At 42.9% G+C, this 19,428-nt stretch overlaps 1 protein-coding gene across 1 annotated transcript; it reads left to right on the top strand.

Moving 5' to 3' along the window:
* Positions 1-16,998: 16,998 nt before the first annotated feature.
* LOC125538533 lies at positions 16,999-18,783 on the top strand. Its single transcript, XM_048701816.1, has 3 exons — positions 16,999-17,551; positions 17,745-17,980; positions 18,109-18,783. Exons 1-3 carry the CDS (start codon positions 16,999-17,001, stop codon positions 18,781-18,783), a joined length of 1,464 nt encoding a protein of 487 aa, XP_048557773.1.
* Positions 18,784-19,428: the final 645 nt, after the last annotated feature.

Below are 19,428 nucleotides of genomic sequence, written 5' to 3'. Positions count from 1 at the left end.
GTTGCTCTTAATGACAAGTGTCAGTTTCTCTCGGAGCAGCCAACCAGCTAGTGGTTGTAGGGGGCGGCTATTTATAGCCTAGGGAGCAGCCCGACATGATAAGACATAAATGCCCTTCAATGATATGACCGTTAGGTGGATAAGATATTTGGGGACAGCTGGCTCGTAGCACAGCAACGGTCGGAAAATTGAGTATCAAATTCCTCAGAGCTATCATGTTCCTCACTTGTAGGCAATCCGCACTGGCGAATTCCTAACTCCTCAGTCAGAACAAATTCCTCAGCGACCATAAGAACTTCGTCTCTGTCACTGAAGAAATTGACTGAACTGTATGATATTTCCAATGGCTTCACTCGAAGGGATTGGTAGGTGTAGGATTTTGAGTTGAGCATCACATGGAAACTTTTCCTTAGTATTTCCTCGACCCCCTTTAACAGTACGGTGTTTCATATGACTCAAGAAAGAGAAAAACAAAACTATGAAAATGAAAGTCTCCAAGCTTCATATTCCTCGCATGAATATCAAGTCTTCACGGTCACACCAATTTCTTCACTTTCAAAGTCTTCATGAAAGTCTTTAGGAATACCAAAATCTTCAGTTGAAGATATTCACTTTTAGGGGTCGACTTTTCCTGTAAATATCAAACTCCTTATAGACTTATAGACCTGTGTACACTCACAAACGCATTAGTCCCTTAACCTATAAGTCTTCAATAAAACAAAATCACTAAGGGGCACTAGATGCACTTACAATCTCCCCCTTTTTGGTGATTGATGACAACATAGGTTAAGTTTTCAACGGGGATAAACATATGAAGTGTAAATACTTGATGTTGAGGAATTTGATTTCAATATATAGAAGAACCCCCCCTGAATTTGTGCATAGTGAGTAATTTGCTTTTGAAGCAATGCACACTTGAAGAGTAGAATATGGAGATCTCCCCCTATATCTTGTAATTCATACACGCATTTGACATATAATATGAAGAATTTGAAATGCATGATGAAATATGGTGACTGATGTATTCAGCATGCGTGCATTAACATTAACGAGGAATAAGCATGCAGAAGAAACAGCAAAAGTATCAGGTCACCATAGAGTTTAAGTTTACAACTCGATCAATAAAAGTCATCAGAAGAACGAGAGTTGTAACTTAGTAAAAAAACGCCCATACAAGATAGACCCGCTTGAAGACTAACTCAAATTTCTCCCCCTTTGTCATCGAATGACCAAAAGGGTTGAAAATGAGGACTAACACCCCTGAAGAATGTCAAGTTGATGAAGGAGCGCCAGCGTTGTTGGGGTCGTTTGTCGTAGAAGGGCCTGCCGCAGTGTCGTCCAAGTCTTCATGCTCATCAGTGTCGCGCAATGAAGAATAGGAGCTGGCCACCAAGGAAGGAAGTTTGACCTTCTTGAATTTCTTTGAAGGAGGTGCAGACCAGTCAAAGTCCTCCTTGAGACCCATTTTCTTCAGATCTTCTTCGCTATAGACATGAGACAGAACAACCCAGGTGCGGTTGAGGGTTTCATGGAGGTAGTAGTGGTTTTTCTTCACTGCATTGTGAGTAGCTGTCATGTTTTGAAGAATTGAACCAAACTGACGCTTGACCCATTTATGATTGCGATCAACCTTTTGATGAAGACTGAGGAGTAGCTCACGATCACTCATCACCCTGGGTGCTGTGCCTTGAGGATTTTGCTTGTTGGTGTTGGCGGCAGAGTCATATGTGGCAGAGTCGTCATTGGTTGAGTAGGATGCAGCCTTGCGAAATTGACCATCCAATGGACGAATGCCTTCATCAATTACAGCAGTGGCCTTGCCCTTTTCATCAGCTGAGGAAAATGTCTGTTTAAGGACTTCAATGGGGGGCAAGTAGCTGCAATGGTTCAGTGTATCAGCTTTGTAGTTGAGTGAAGACCTTGTTCGGATGAATCTCATAATCCAAGGTGCATAAGGCTTCAGCTCAAACGGTGACATAGCGATATTGGCCAGAGTCCTCATGAAGAAATCATGGAAGTTGACGGGAATGCCATGCATGATATTGAAAATCAGATTCTTCATGATGCCAACGACTTCTTCTTCATTTGAATTGTGGCCTTTGATTGGACTCATAGTCTTTGTCAAGATACGATAGACAGTCCGAGGCACATAAAGCAATTCCTTCACAAGAAATTGAGTTCTTGGAGCCTGGCCTGGCTTCAATGGCTTCATCAGCACTTGCATGTAGTGATCTGAAAGCTCAAGTTCATTGTAGACACAACGAGCAGCTTCAAGGGGAGGACTAAGTGGTAAGGCACGAAGCAATTCAGTAGCCGGTGCCTTGCAGTGAGTGTTTTCTGTCATCCAATCCAGTACCCATGAAGTCACATCTTCAGAATCTCCAGTGATGTGCAGTGTTGCATAGAATTGAAGAATGAGTTCTTCATTCCAATCATAGATGTCAGTGCAGAAATTCAGCAGGCCAGCGTCATGAAGAACACTGAGGACTGGTGCAAAGCACGGCAGAGATTCCATATCCACGTGAGGAATGTGCGCATGCTCAAAGACTTTATCGTTGTTGAATAGCACTGAGGAATAGAAATTAGCCTGACTGGCCATCCAGAAACGCCTCTTCCTTATGCGAGCAGAGTCATAGGGGTTGTAGTCTGTGAAGAATACGTGCTCGCTGAAGAAATCTTCAGCCTTGAATTTTTGCTTTCTTGCGAATGGATCCTTTGGCTTGGGCACAGGAGTGTTAGTGAGTTGCATCACAACCTCAGGAATCGCAATCTCAGGTTCTTCAGGCTGAGGAATTTCTGGTTCCTCTTCAGTGGCAGTCTGTGTCTTCAGATGATCAGCAGCAGCAGCAGTTTCTTCAGCACTTGTGGCTGGAATTTCTTCATGGACAGATGCAGTGCATTGAGTTTCTTCAGAGCCCATTTGAACAGTTTGTGCTGGGGACTGAGGAATTTGCTATGAAGGTACGAAGAGTGGAGAGTTGGGGTGCTGACTTTGCCAAAAGTCATCATTCATCACTGGTGTGGTACAGCCAATGTCCACGTCTTCATCTTCCATTTCTTCAATGCCGACCTCTTCAGAAGTGAATAGAGGCATTGGCGAGGAAGCAGCTTGATTTGAAGGGACTTCATCCACTTCAATTTCTTCATCCATCTGCTCTGTCGAAGCAGCAGAGGGATTTTCTTCATCAGATCCGCTAGGGATCACATATTCTTCATCAAAAGGAACGATTTCCTTTGATGGCATGGTTGAGATGGGAACAACATCAATGGGATTTGCAAATGAACTTGTCATAGGCTTCATTTTCTTCGGAGCTGAAGAATCTGAAGGAGCTGATGCTTTCCTTTTCTTCAAAGCAGCACGCTCTGCAGCCTTTGTTTTCTTCACATCTAATGCAGATGGAAGGCTTGGCGTTGGGGCAGGTGCAGACGGAGCAGAGGAATTTGGTTCATTTTCTTCAGGCGCAACTGATGCAGTTGCCCTGACTTCTTTATTTTCTTCAGGCGCACCACTAGTGGATGCCCTGGCAATTTCATCAGCGGCTGGAATGCAGTCATCAGCCCTGGAACTCACATTTTCTTCAGCAGCCTGAAAGTCATCAGTGGTGCTGGCATGTTCTTCAGTGGGCTGGGCAGATGCTTCAGCCTGAGGAATTTCCTGTTGCGATGGAGGTGCAACATTGGAGGTGAGCTTCTCAGTCAGTTTAACAAACCTGACTTTTGCTCCTTGCCAATCAGCATAATAAGCACTGAAATCATCGCTGAGGACTTTGATTTCAAACTGGATCTTCACAAGATCTTCAGTGGTCATAGAGACAATGTTGTTCTTCAGAAACTTCTCCTTCTTGTACTGCGCCTTCTTGATCTGCCTGGCCTTCTCATACTTCCATTTTTCTTCTTGAATGAAATGGGTCGGTATGTGACTTTGGCCAGGAGTCAACTGGAAATCGGGCATAGGAGTGTTTGGGTCCTTGTGCCATAGATCAATGTAGTCTAGAATTAGCCTTGAATCCAAAAGCAGTGGCACATTTGTCCCTTTGGCTCTAGCGGCCCTGACTTGCCTATCTCTGATGATCTCAGCAAGTTCTTCATCATCAGCTTCGTCGTCTTTAGACGACACTTGGAATGTGACCTGCTTCTTCTGAGGACTAGGGCGAGGACCTCGTCCAGCAGTGACCTTTGTCTTCAGCAGAGAGGGCCCCGTTGAAGAATTTGGTGCAACTGAGGAACTAGCTGAGGCACCTGAGGCAATGGAGATGCCTGTAGTCCTTTGGCACGTGGCAAGATGCAAGGTGCTGAGGACTTTGTAGGAGCAGCTGAGGACTTTGGAGGTGCAGGAGCAGCATGAGGAATTTGCCGTGAGGACTTTGAAGAATCTAGCCGTGAGGGCATAGCTAAGGAACTCGGCCTTGAGGGCATTGAAGAAGAAGCACTTGGCTTATGCGCAGGCTTCTTTGCCATAGATTTCTTTGGCTTGACAGAGGCCTCAGCGGTAGCAGCAGCATCAGAGTCTTCGTTAAATTTCCTCACTGCTTATTTGGCCTGTCTAGCCAGCTTGGCCTGGTGCTTGGCCCATTCTTCAGGAAAGTCCTCACCACGCTTGATGCTGGTGGGATCAGCTACTTGGCCAGGTGCCAATGCAGGTCTTGGGCATGGAGGGTTGAGTGCGAATTTCTTCATATACTTTGGAGTTACATACCTGTACTCCCTCCATTCTCTTGCCCATCTCCTTTCTATCCTCTGAATGCGCACCTTGCGCGCATGTTTGTCCTCTTTTCCAAACTTGGCCTCATCAGGTGTACAGTAATCCTTATATATGTCATCAGGAATTTCAAAGGCAGTGTCAACTTCGGGCCTCTTTCCTCCTTTCTGTGGCTTCTTCCCATCAGCCATTTTCTTCAGCTGAGGAATTTGAACAATTGAATTTTCTGAAGAAGTATGCAACTTTACTTCGAGGAACGCTGCAAATGAGTTAAGTTGATGAGAACCTAGTGATTCAGCAGCGGACATGAGGACCTGTGAAGAGAGTATAGTTGCGAGGAATTTGGAGAGGTCATATGCGTTCTCTGACGGATTTTTGAAAAGAATAGGTTTGAGGAAATATGACCAGATGAGTCTTGAAGAATTTCACTAAGCGGTCTTTGTCTTAGGTTCCAGAGTTGTATAGATCGAAGATCCACACAATTGAGGAATCTTGAAGAAAAATGATGCTTAGAGAAAAGAATCAAGAACATATGACATGTGAGGTGTTTAGTGTGTGAGGAGTTGAAGAAAAACACATTTGAAGATTTTGTAGAAAACATTCGAATCAAAGAGGGTAGTAAAATTTACTTTTAATTACCCTGAACGAAGTACACGATGAACTGTGAAGTGGAGAAGTGAAGTTCGTCAGTGCAGATCTTCCACGCCCTAACTCGGCAGAGGAAGACGGCTACGGCGGCGGCGGAGTGAAGATTTCCGATGCCGGCACGAGTACGACGGCGACGAGGTCGAGGCAGTGAAACTCTTCCTCACCGGCAACGATGAAGTAGCGGCGGCGCTAGGGTTTGAGAAGCTTGAGCGGGAGAGTGGATGAGCGGAGTAAAGGAAGTGAGGAAGGGGAAGGGGGTATTTATAGCCACGGTGAAAAACTGTTCGCCCAAAGATTTTGGACGAACGTGCCCCTGACCCTTCTCATCCGCTTGACATGTGTCACCCACATACTGAGAAGTGGAGATCGTGTTAGATCGTGGGTGAATAGATAAGTCTATCGTGGGATGCGGAACGGTTTGAGCGGCAAAACCGAAAATTTGGATAAGATAAGTTTTAACGTTCCGTTCGCAAATTCTTCAGCTGACAAGAACACAGTGAAGATTTTGAACGAGTTTCAAATAGAACGCACATAAAGAATTTGTGAATAGACTGGGTTGAGTATAGCATAGAGGGGGAAGGGTCCGATCACATTCACTTAGCAGAAGTAGCATCTTGAAGAAATAGCAATAAGTGAATGTTGTAGAGGACATAAACTATATATATATAGTCAATGAGGAAAAACAACGGAAACAGTGAAGATTTTGCAAATTTGAAGAATTTGAACAACTGAGGAATTTCAAAACTGAGGAAAAACTCAAATTGATGATTTTCAACTTTTGATGGTGGTGTGACCCACCGTATAAGAATGATGATTTCAGACACCGCATACAATTGTCGTAGGGCTCTGAGAATCAAATTCTTCGTTAATTTCTTCACACTTAGAGTGTTATTCTTCATTGATTGAAGAAAAACGTTTCTTCATGTGTTGCACATCTAAGTCATCAATTTTGCATAAGTGTCAGGATGAGTGTCCTTTTCAAAGAACATTCGAAGATTCTAAGATATTTAGCTCACACTGCAACTTGCTAAACCTCTTCTCATCCAAGGGCTTTTTGTAGATATCGGCTAGCTGTTCTTCAGTCTTCACATGCTCAATAGAAATGTCGCCCTTCAACACATGATCACGAAGAAAATGATGACGAATCTGAATGTGCTTTGTCTTCGAGTGCTGAACTGGGTTGTGAGCAATCTTGATGGCACTCTCATTGTCACAGTGGAGAGGCACATTCTTCACATTGACGCCGTAGTCCTTGAGAGTTTCTTCATCCATAGCAGTTGAGCATAGCAAGAACCAGCAGCAATGTACTCAGCTTCAGCAGTAGACAGTGATACGCAGTTCTGTTTCTTCGAGGACCAACAGACCAAAGATCATCCGAGGAAATGACATGTACCAGATGTTGACTTGCGGTCCACACGATCACCAGCATAGTCGGTGTCAGAATATCCAATGAGATCAAAAGCCGAGCCCTTGGGGTACCATAATCCTAGTGTTGGAGTGTGAGCTAGATATCGAAGAATATGCTTCATAGCCTTATGGTGTGATTCCTTCGGTGTAGCTTGAAATCGGGCACACATGCAAACACTAAGCATTGTATCTGGCCTAGATGCACATAAGTACAATAAAGAACCAATCATGGAGTGGTATACCTTATGATCGAAGTCAATACCATTTTCATCAGTGCACAGATGGCCATTTGTGGGCATAGGGATTTTGACGCCTTTGCAATCTTGCATGCCGAATTTCCTCAGAACATCCTTGAGGTATTTCTCCTGAGATATGAATATGCCATTGCGTTGTTGACGAATTTGAAGACCTAATAAGAATTTCAACTCTCCCATCATAGACATTTTATATTCTTCACTCATCATATAGGAAAATTCATCACTATAACGTTAGTCAGTACAGCCAAAGATAATATCATCAACATATATTTGGCACACAAACAGTTAACCATCATAAGATTTAGTGAAGAGAGTAGGATCGAGTGAACCGGGTGTGAAGCCATTCTTCGTGAGGAATTCCTTCAAAGTATCATACCACGCCCGAGGGGCCTGCTTGAGGCCATAGAGGGCCTTGTTGAGTCTGAAGACTTTGTCAGGATGCTTTGGATCTTCAAAACCTGGGGGTTGAGCAACATATACTTCTTCCTCAAGCTTACCATTGAGGAATGCACTTTTCACATCCATTTGATATAAGATGATATCACGATGGTTAGCATAAGCAAGTAATATGCGAATAGCCTCAAGTCTAGCAACAGGTGCAAAAGTTTCATCGAAATCAATTCCTTCAACCTGTGTGTAGCTTTGAGCTACATGCCGTGCCTTATTCCACACCACAAGGACATTTTCATCTTGCTTGTTGCGGTAGATCCACTTTGTGCCAATGATGTTGTGCTTGCGAGGATCTGGATGTTTGACCAGTTCCCAGACGTTGTTGAGCTCGAACTGATGTAATTCTTCTTGCATGGCCTGAATCCATTCAGGCTCCAGAAATGCTGCATCTACCTTAGTGGGCTCTGTGATAAAGACAAAAGCATAGTGCCCACAAAAGTTAGATAGATGTGAAGCTTTTGAGCGTGTAAGAGGACCTGGCGCTTTAATGTCATTGATGATCTTTTCAACTTGCACTTCTTTTGCAACGCGAGGATGAGCTGGTTGTCGTTAAGGAATTTGATCAGCATTTTCCTCGGCACCATTTTCTTCAGCATCATTTTCTTCAGGTGCATTAGCTCTACGTTCTTCATGTTCTGGAATGAATTCTTCAGCAGATTCTTCAGTCGGAACGACATCCTCAGTAGCCTTGAACTTGATAGATTCCTCAGGTGTTGGTTCATCTATCAAAGAAGGTAGGTGCTCTCTTTGCGAGCCATTAGTTTCATCGAACCGCACATCTACAGTTTCAACAACCTTGTGAAGAACGTTGTTGAAGACTCTGTAGGTGTGCGAGTCCTTTCCGTAACCAAGCATAAAACCCTCATGTGCTTTCGGTGAAAATTTAGAGTGGTGATGAGGATCTCTAATCCAGCATTTAGCACCGAAGACTTTGAAATAACTCACATTGGGTTTTTTGTCAGTGAGGAGTTCATAAGCAGTCTTTCTGAAGAATTTTTGAAGATATACTCTGTTGATGATGTGGCACGCAGTATCAATTGCATCAATCCAAAAGCGAGGATGCGTCTTGTATTCATCCAGTAATAGAACAGATAAAGCAGTATGAGGATGTGAGAAATGAAAGTTCATTTCTTCATGATTTGCCTGCGTCCTTTCAGGCAATTTTTAGGTCTCCAGCAAATTTTTCAGACGTTTAAGCACGTCTGGAGACCTGACCCTGCATAAGAGATTAGTTCTTTTTTTTCACCACCCACATCTGTAGGGGTGGCAAAGAGTTCATCACTCTACGAGCTCCATAAGAGAAAGGTGGCATAGAAGCCAGTCCACTTCGTTTCACATAAGATGAGTTAGGGTAAGCATATGAATAAGCAGAGAAATTCTTCGAGGACTTATGAACATAATGATTAGAATAATAATGCTCATATTCATAGCCCTTAGTTCTTCCCTGCGAAACTGAGTTGTTAGCACGATGATGTTCATATGAGGACTTTGATCCATTTGAGGAATTTGATCCACGTGAGAAATTTGGTCTGTATGAGGACTTGGATCCATATGAAGAGTTTTGTCCATATGAAGAATTTGATCTGGGGTTCATTTTCTTCACAGGTGGTGTCATGATGACATTTACCTGAAGACTTTCAAGGCACTTTTTGGGAACCCAGATTTTCTTCACAGGGGAACCATTCCTGCAGTTAGTGCCAACATATCTAGCAAATACTTCACCATTCTGATTTTTGAACAGTTTATAGTTGGTGCCAACATATCTAGCAAATACTTCAAATGACTCATTAGAAGAATGAGGAGATTCACATGTAAAGCAAGATAGATTAGATGCATCAACTGGAGGACCCTTTGCAGCAACCCATGAGGTTTTGGGGTACTGCTCAGGCTTCCAATATGTACCATCAGCATTGAGTTTCCTCTCAAAGGAAATACCCTCTTTCTTGGGTTCCTGTTGAGGATCTGCTTTTTAAGCACATCACAAAGAGTCTGATGCCCTTTGAGGCTTTTGTACATGCCTGTCATGTACAATTCCTTCAGCCCTGCATCGTCAGTGATACTGGCAATGTCCTCCGATGAGGAATTAGTGATAGCAGAGGTAGGTGAAGAATTTGTAACATTTGAAGCATTTGAACATTCAGGTGAAGAATTAGCAGATTCACGTTTAATACATTTCAAACATGGAGGAACAAATTCTTCCTGAGCAGCGCTGATTTGTTGAGCAAGTAATGAATCGCGCTCCTTCTGAAGATCTTCATGACTCACTCTTAGCTTCTCTAGATCTTGCTTTCTTTGAAGAAATTCATAAGAAAGCTTCTCATGATCAGATAAGAGAGTGTTATGATGACCTTGATGGTGGTCAAACTTGGTCTGAAGTCTCTAAAGATTTTCAGTCAAGGCTTTAGTGCGATCCATTTCTTCACCCAACATATCATCACTTTTGTCTAGCATGTTTTGAACCTTTTCAAAAGCCATTTGTTGTTTCACAGCAATCTTAGCAAGTTTAGAATAGCTAGGCTTAAGATTTTCGTCAGATTCATTCTCACTAGATTCAGAGGAGGTATATTTGAGTACCTTGGCACCCTTTGCCATGAAGCAATAGGTGGGAGCGTAGTCATCATTGTCTTCATCAGCCTTGTTGGTGAAACCATTTTCTTCAGACTTGAAGATAGACTTGCTGACGAAAGCAGTAGCGAGAGCTAGACTCGCCACACCAGACTCGGATTCTTCAGATGCCTCCTCTTCCTCATGTTCCTCAGATTCAGCTTCAGAGTCCATTTCCTTGCCAATGAATGCCCGAGCCTTCTTGGAGCTGCTCTTCTTGTGAGATGAAGATTTTGAGGATTTCTTCTTTTTCTTGGCATCATCAGAACTGTAATCCTTGCATTTCTTCTTCTTTGATTCCTTTTCCCACTGAGGACAATCTTGAATGTAGTGTCCAGGTTTCTTGCTTTTGTGACAAAGCCTCTTCTTGTAGTCACTGGATGAGGAATCATTGCTCTTTGAAGATTTTCCAAAGCGGCGTCTTGAGAACTTCTGGAATTTCTTCACAAGCATTGCAAGCTCCTGGCTCAGTTCTTCAGGATCACCAAGGCTACTGCCAGAGTCTTCATCTTCAGATTCAGAAACAGCCTTAGCCTTCAATGCACGTGATCTGCCATAGCTTGAACCATAGAGATCTCTCTTTTCAGCAAGCTAGAACTCATGAGTGTTTAGCCTCTCGAGGATATCAGCAGGATCAAGTGATTTGTAATCAGCTCGTTCTTGTATCATCAAAGCCAGAGTATCAAATGAGGAATCAAGCGATCTCAGCAATTTCTTCACCACCTCGTGGTCGGTGATGTCAGTGGCACCAAGCGCTTGAAGCTCATTTGAGATGTCAGTGAGGCGATCAAAGGTTTGTTGAAAATTTTCATTGTCGATTCTTTTGAAGCGGTTGAAGAGATTGCGAAGAACATCAACTCGAGAGTCACGCTGAGTTGAGACTCCTTCATTGACTTTGGACAGCCTATCCCAGATAAGCTTAACAGTTTCCAAAGCACTCACTCTTCCATACTGTCCTTTGCTCACATGGCCACATATGATATTCTTCGCTTGAGAGTCAAGTTGCTTGAATCACTTCACATCAGTAGCGTTCAATGAGGGTAAGACAGATGGAACACCATTTTCCACAACATACTAGAGATCGTTATCAATTGCCTCAAGATGCATTCGCATCTTATTCTTCCAGTAGGGGTAGTCCGTTCCATCGAAGGTAAGACACCCAGCAGAGACCTTGATCATACCTGCAGTCGACATAACTAAAACTCCAGGTGGTTAAACCAAAATCACACAGAACAAGGGAGTACCTTGCTCTGGTACCAATTAAAAGTGCGTTATATCGACTAGGGGGGTGAATAGGCGATTTTTATGAATTCTTCACTAAGGAATATCAGGGTGAGGAAATACCTAAGCGAAGAACTACTTGCAGCGGAATAAGTACTCAGATGTAAACATAACAGAACACAAGAATGGTCATCATGATGAAATGAAGACAAGCAGAAAGCGTAAACACATGATAGCACAAGATGAAGACAAACAGACTGAAGAAATTGAACTGATGAAATTGAGAAAGTCTTCAGTCAAAGTCTTCAAACACAGATATGACAAGCACACAACACAGTAATGAGGAAATGAAAGAGCTGAGGAAATAGAACCAGTAGGCTTGGTGAAGACAATAATTTGGTAGACTAGTTCCAACTGCTGTCTCAGTTGTACATCTGGTTGGAGCGGCTAGGTATTTAAACCTGAGGACACACAGTCCTCACCGTATTCTCCTTGAACTAAGGTCACACAGACCTCGTCCAATCACTCGTGGTAAGTCTTCAGGTGACTTCCGAACCTTCACAAACTCGGTCACTCGATGATCCACAATTTCCTCTTGGATGCTCTAGACCATGACGCCTAACCGTCTGGAAGAAGCACAGTCTTCAAAGGTAACAAGCGTTGGATCCACGCAGGATCAATCTCTTCAGTGATGCTCAATCACTTTGGGTTTGTAGGTGTTTGGGTTTGGGTTTTTCCTCACTCGATGATTTTCGCTCAAAGTCCTCGGAGGATGGGTTGCTCTTAATGTCAAGTGTCAGCTTCTCTCGGAGCAGCCAACCAGCTAGTGGTTGTAGGGGGCGGCTACTTATAGCCTAGGGAGCAGCCCGACATGATAAGACATAAATGCCCTTCAATGATATGACCGTTAGGTGGATAAGATATTTTGGGACAGTTGGCTTGTAGCACACCAACGGTCGGAAATTTGAGTATCAAATTCCTCAGGGCTATCATGTTCCTCACTTGTAGGTAATCCGCACTAGCGAATTCCTAACTCCTCAGTCAGAACAAATTCCTCAGCGACCAGAAGAACTTCGTCTCTGTCACTGAAGAAATTGACTGAACTGTATGAGATTTCCAATGGCTTCACTCAAAGGGACTGGTAGGTGTAGGATTTTGAGTTGAGCATCACATGGAAATTTTTCCTTAGTATTTCCTCGACCCCCTTTAACAGTACGGTGTTTCCTATGACTCAAGAAAGAGAAAAACAAAACTATGAAAACGAAAGTCTTCAAGCTTCATATTCCTCGCATGAATATCAAGTCTTCATGGTCACACCAATTTCTTCACTTTCAAAGTCTTCATGAAAGTCTTCAGGAATACCAAAATCTTCAGTTGAAGATATTCATTTTTAGGGGTTGACTGTTCCTGTAAATATCAAACTCCTTATAGACTTATAGACCTGTGTACACTCACAAACGCATTATTCCCTTAACCTATAAGTCTTCAATACACCAAAATCACTAAGGGGCACTAGATGCATTTACAGAGGAAGACACATGGAAGCGATCATGGAGCAAGTTTGTGTTTGGCTGTGGCTGTGATATTGGGATAACAAAGACACCCAAAAACTCTGAGGGTGTCAAATGGTGGTGGTGAATTGTAGAGTAGGAAGTATGGGGTGGTGGATGGGGCTGATTAGTGAGGTCGGATGTTAAGAAGCAGAGTCGCAGGGCGAAGCGCTTCGACCCAATAGTTGCCAGACATGGAAGCTTGAATGAGTAGAGTCCTGGCGATATCATTCAAAGTTCGCAGGGTTCGCTCAGCTTTACCGTTCTGAGGCGAACTATAAGGGTAGGAGAAGCGAAGGGTGATGCCATGGGTTAAGTAGAATTCTCCGGTGCGGGTGTTATCAAATTGGCCACCATTATCGCATTGGATAAGCTTTATGGGAGTGGAGTGTTGGGTGGACACATAACGCTGAAAGTTCACAAAGATAGTGTGCGCATCAAACTTAGCTCGCAGAGGGAAAGTCCGCATGAAGTGTGTGAAGTCATCAACAATCACAAGGTAATACTTGTAACCAGAGATGCTTAATAGAGGCGATGTCCATATATCACAATGTAGAAGCTTGAAAGGAGCAGAAGTACAAGTGAGAGAAGGAGAATACTGGAGCCTAACATGCTTTCCTCTTTGGCAGGCTTCGTAGAGCACTGGCTCATGAGGATCTTTGCTACTGGGAATGCTAAATTGCTGAAGTAAAGTGGTTACAAGTTGACTATTAGGATGTCCTTATCGACGATGCCAAAGGTTGACAGACGCGACGAAGGCTCGGGCTGCAGAGTCGCGAGATGAAGCTGAGGCAAAGCTTGGGAACGGATACAGGTGAGAGTTCCACTCTCCCCACGACCAGTTAAATATCTCCCGGCAAATAATGCATAATAACGTAAAACGGGGAAATGTAGACTAGCAACTCTAGCTTCAGACACTCCTCTCTCTTCCCCCACAGTAGCTTCAGAAATAAAATCTTCCATGTCTCTAGGACGTGGCTCAGTGATACGCCCAACAAAAGGTATTTTGCAAACATCGCAAAAATCATAAAGTGCCATTTCCTTAGGCTCATCATATAAATGGAATTTTACCATGGGTGGATCCTTCCTAGGATAAAAGTGAAAGTTTTGCACGAAGGTATTAGTGAGTAGGAGGTATTGGTCACACTTATCTCGGAGGAAGGGGATGATGCCGGCATTCTCCGCTAAATAATAGAAATCTTCATAAATTCCTACCTCCCTCAAGAATACATCACTTGCCATTCACACGGCCGAACCTCCGCCGCACGTGGAATATTGTACTTGGGCCTCCGTGGTTTCCCCCTTGTTACGACTTGATGAGCCCCTCAACCACCTCTTCATGGTTTTCTTTTTCTCTCAATGAGGATATGCATGTCCCCAACAATAAGAATATCATATTTGTTTTTGACAGTAGGAATGGGAAATTCAAAACCTCCAATTGCAATTGTTGAATTTTTTTGGAAAGTGTACCGTACGCTCATTACCATTGACATGAAACGTGACATTGCCTTTATTTCAATCAATAACAGCCCCTGTAGTATTCAAAAAGGGTCTAACAAGGATGATCGACATATTGTCGTCCTCGGGTATATTAAGAATAACAAAGTCCGTTAAGATAGTAACATTTGCAACGACGACAGGCACATCCTCACAAATACTGAAGGGTGTAGCAGTTGATTTATCGGCCATTTGCAAAGAGATTTCAGTTAGTGTCAACTTATTCAAATCAAGTGTTCGATACAAAGAGAAAGGTATAACACTAACACCTGCTCCTAAATCACATAAATCAGTTTTGACATAGTTTCTTTTGATAGAGCATGATATAGTTGGTATTCCCGGATCTCCTAGTTTCTTTGGTATTTCACCCTTAAATGTATAGTTTGCAAGCATGGTGGAAATTTCAACTTCTGGTATCTTTCTTTTATTTTTAACGATATCTTTCATATACTTAGCATAAGGAGACATTTTCAGAATAGCAGTCAAACGTAAGCGTAAAAATACATGTCTAAGCATTTCACAAAAGTGCTCAAATTCTCATCATTTTTATTCTTCGAAGCTTTAGAAGGAAAAAGTCATGGGTTTATGAACCTATGGTTCTCTCTATCTCTACCATGTTTCCTAGTAATGAAGTCTTTTTTCTCATATCTTTTGTTCTTAGGTTGTGGATTATCAAGATCAACAACATGTTCTATCTCCACATCATTATCATTAGTAGGTTGAGCATCATTTTCATTGTCACTAGGTTCATGCTCATTACCAGATTGTGTTTTAACATCAGAAATAGAAATATCATTTGGATTTTCAGGTGTGTCTATAGTAGGTTCACTAGAAGCATGCAAAGTCTTATCATTTTTCCTTTTAGATGAACTAGGTGCATCAACATTAATTCTTTGAGAATCTTGTTCAATTGTTTTAGGATGACCTTCAGGGTACAAAGGTTCCTGGGTCATTTTACCACCTCTAGTCATAACTCTAACAACATGATCATTTTTCTTATTGTTCATCTCATTAATCAAATCATTTTGAGCTTTGACAACTTGTTCTACTTGAGTTTTTATCATAGAAGCATGTTTACCAACAATCTTAAGATCATCTTTAACTCTAGACATATAGTCACTCAAGTGTTCAACCATATAAGCATTACGTTTCAATTGTCTACTAACATATGCATTGAAGTTTTCTTGTTTTACAATAAAGTTATCAAATTCATCCATGCATTGACTAGCAGATTTATTATGAGGAATATCACGTTCATCAAATCTATAAATATAATTTATCTTTACTACATGTGTCAGGATATTGAGACCATGTATTTCTTTGATAGGTGGTAAATTCTTAACATCTTCAACTTTAATACATTTTTATTTCATTGATTTCTTTGCCTCTTGCATATCTTCAGGACTTAGAAATAGAATTTCTCTCTTCTTCGGAGTTGGCTAAGGAGGTTCAGGAAGAGTCCACTCATTATCATTTCTCAGTATATATATATATTATTCAATATTTTCTCAGCTTGTCCAACAATTCGTTCCCTGAATACACAACCAGCACAACTGTCTAGGTAGTCCCTGGAAGCATCGGTTAGTCCATTATAAAAGATATCAAGCATTTCATCTTTCTTGAGAGGATGATCACGCAAAACATTAAGTATTTGGAGAAGCCTACCCCAAGCTTGTGAGAGGCTCTCTTCTTCAATTTGCACAAAGTTAAATATTTTCTGTAAGGCAGCGTGTTTCTTATGAGCAGGAAAACATTTTCAGAAAAGTAGTAAATCATATCCTGAGGAATACGCACACAGCCAGGAGCAAGAGATTTAAACCATATCTTAGCATCACCCTTTAACGAGAAAGGAAACAACTTAATAATATAATAGTAGCGATTTTTTTTCTCATGAGTAAATGGGGTGGCTATATCATTCACAATTTTAGTTTCATAACCATGAAAATGATCAGATTTAGCCAAAGTAATTAACTCAGGATTAACTCATGATCATGAAATGTATAGTTCCAGGGGGATTTTTTTCCTTGCTTCAAAACTATTTTCCAAACTCCCTATATGACCCCCAAATTCCTTTTTTCTTTTCTCTCGATCCTTCTCTGCGCTCGGGCGAGGCTTTACCTCGCGGACCAGTACAGACCTCACCAGCCTCGGGCTCCTTCAGAGCTGCCTTTCAGTGGGCGTGCTACGTTCAGCGGCGGCGTCGACCGCCTCCCAGCGAGCTTGGATCTCTATCCCAATAACTTCTTCTTTAACCAACTCCTTCGAGGCTGCTTGCTGTCTCCAACTGGCGAACATATTTGAACTGGTGGGATTGTGTAACAAAAGATGATGTGGGACTATCTTATTATTTTTATTGGGTTTGGTTACGAAGCAGAGGATGGACGAAAAACACATTAATGTACGACGGACGAAAACAGATTATAGAGTACCTTTTTTTTGCCGGAAAGATTATAGCGTACCGACGAATGAAGATTACGGACGAAAATTAGGGAGGAAGAACCAATAGCCCTTTTATATACAAAAATGTTCAACGTGTATCATAAAATTAGGCATGTCTTGAATAAGAAACAAAAATGAATTAGAAATGGTAAAAGCCTATGTAACCAAAAAAAGGAACCAAGCAAAACATGAAAAAGGAAACCTACTACGAATCCGAAGAAAACCGATGCCAAACAGTGAAAATCCGATAAAAACACAGAATAATTGCTCCATCTCCAAACAGAAAATCGACAAGACGGCTACTCGGGAGGAGAAGCAACAGATCGAGAACAAGGAGATGCAAGGGACCCTGTCGACACACGAGGATAAGGAGAAGGAGGTGCAGGGCGAGATGGAGGGAGGCGAATCGAGCTCCATGATCTCCAAGCGGCAGATCAGGAAGCTCTGTCAGGAATTGCGAGCGACATTGGATTACCTGAGTCTGGACATCGAGCCAGCAGCCCCGCTAAGGGAGCCAACGGAAGACGGCACCGGCGAGGGGACAATCCACGCCATCTTGGAGCAGTTCGAGGATCTGCGCGGCCGCACCTCCATGCTGAGGCGGAAGCTGCTGCCTTTCAAGGAGAGGTACGAGGAGGAGCTGGCCAGGCGGGACACGTACGAGGGTCTGGACGAGCAAGAGAAGGCGAGGAAGAAGATGGACAAGGAAGAGGAGTTCTTCGACAGCTACCGCCAAGGCACCGAGTTCTCATCCCGCCGCGTCACCTTCACGCAGCAGAGTAAGTCAATGGTAGCTAAAACACCATAATATGCATTTAGCTAATGAGAATGAGAGTGACTTTTTTGCTCTAACAACTTCACAGCATAGTATATGCAATCAACACTTTTATTGGATTTTTTTTTTGAAAAACACATTACAAATGCAGACGCTCACCGGTTTAATTGGATTGATTTGGATAATTATGAATACAGCCACGTTGAGCCCCATGCACTTCACACACTGCACGCCCGGACTGCCCCTACCCTACAATTCTGAGACGGAAGGGGTCAGCGTGCAGGTCTGCTCTTTCAAGATCACCGAGATCAGGTGCGACCTGCGTTGGCCGCTCCAAGTGTATGGCGTCGTCGCCGCACGAGACAACTCGGACCGCAAGCGCAACATCATCTTTGATCGGCCGAGGCACGACTGCCAGAAGCTCACCTCAGATGTATGTGCCCGCTCTACTCTGTTTTCAACCTCTTTGTTTCCTCGTTGTTGAGTGTCTTTGTTGATTGGTTGATCGGTTTAGCGTCTGCGATTAAGGATGTGTAATGATGATGTTGTTGTTGCTTGCAGGATTCCTTTTTGCGCTTGACCGGCCCGTCTCGGGCGATTATGGCTCTGAGCCCCGTTGACTTTGAGGTCCAGCTAAAACTTAAGGGCACGACAAAGTGTGAAGACAGATCACTGATGAACCGTAGAAAACATTACATAGGTAGTACTAGTGATACTCTCACCTTTGAAAATTGCCTTTGCACAGCGGAGTTAAGAGTGGAGAAACTTTCTGGTTCGGTCCAAGCCACTTTCGTGAGTGTCCGCGTCGTCCGTGGAGGTCCATGGCCTTTTGAATACGGAGGCCGGATTGCTTGCTCATCACCATCTCACGAAGTTGTGTGCGTGGATCCTAAAGGCATTGCAGAAGTTGTTGATAATTCTTCATGCTTCCAAGTTGTGTTGCTAGATTCTCGCGACTGTGTGTGTGGAAAAATGCCAGTTGGCAAATATGGTTTCCTCGATCTGTCAAGACGGTTTGTTTCTGTCGAACTACGGAAAGAGAACTCCCGGCAATTCAAAGATAGCCTAAAAGTTTTCTTTCAAGCCTACTCAGAGTCTGGTGGTATTGCTGCACAAGCTCATGTCAAGATCAGGCCCAAGACTTGCAACATAAGTCAGCACACTTGCGATCTTGGTGGCTCTAAGGTGGAGATTACTGTTGCTTGGTCAGCCATTCTTAGGACCGACCTATGTTAGTACAGTATATGTTTGATGGTGCTCTGGCCTCAATGTTATGGACTACGATATCCTTTGCCCAGTTACATCTATCTATTTCTGTTTTGTGAGTGGTTTTTTGCTTGTTCAATTAAGTATTTGCGTATCGGTCTGCTATGTAAATGGCCCAACTATTTGTGTATCAATCGACTATAAATTTTCAATTTATGTTGTGTGAAGTATATATTCTCTTTTGATTTTTACCACAGCTTCTAAGTTATGACGTGAAGTATTTTGTAACACACACCCACCCTGCTCACACACAGCAAAACAAAACCACATTACGCATGCATAACACAACACTTCCATATATATAAACAATGTATCTTTGTATGAACCTTCTGCAACAGACCATCTAAACGTAACGAACCAACCTTCGCCTCTTCTCCAACGGTCCAATGCAAATCGGACTGAAGTTTTGTCGTTCAGCAGAACAATTCCTCTTCTGAAACAGTATTTGATCAGAGGGTTTCAGGGGGAATGAGCCTGGCCGCCTTCGAGCAGCATGCTGTGGCTGCGGTACGAGCTCATCGTGCTCAAGGAGTAATGGAGAGATCGCTTGTAACTGCTGCCACTGTTGCAGGGGACCAGCTCGTTCCGGTGGACGCCGCCACCTCACCTGCTGTT

The sequence above is a fragment of the Triticum urartu genome, chromosome 2, assembly GCF_003073215.2.
Source record: "Triticum urartu cultivar G1812 chromosome 2, Tu2.1, whole genome shotgun sequence".
Taxonomy (NCBI): domain Eukaryota; kingdom Viridiplantae; phylum Streptophyta; class Magnoliopsida; order Poales; family Poaceae; genus Triticum; species Triticum urartu.
Note: the sequence above shows the minus strand (reverse complement) of the source record. Positions and strands in the feature narration are given on the sequence as shown.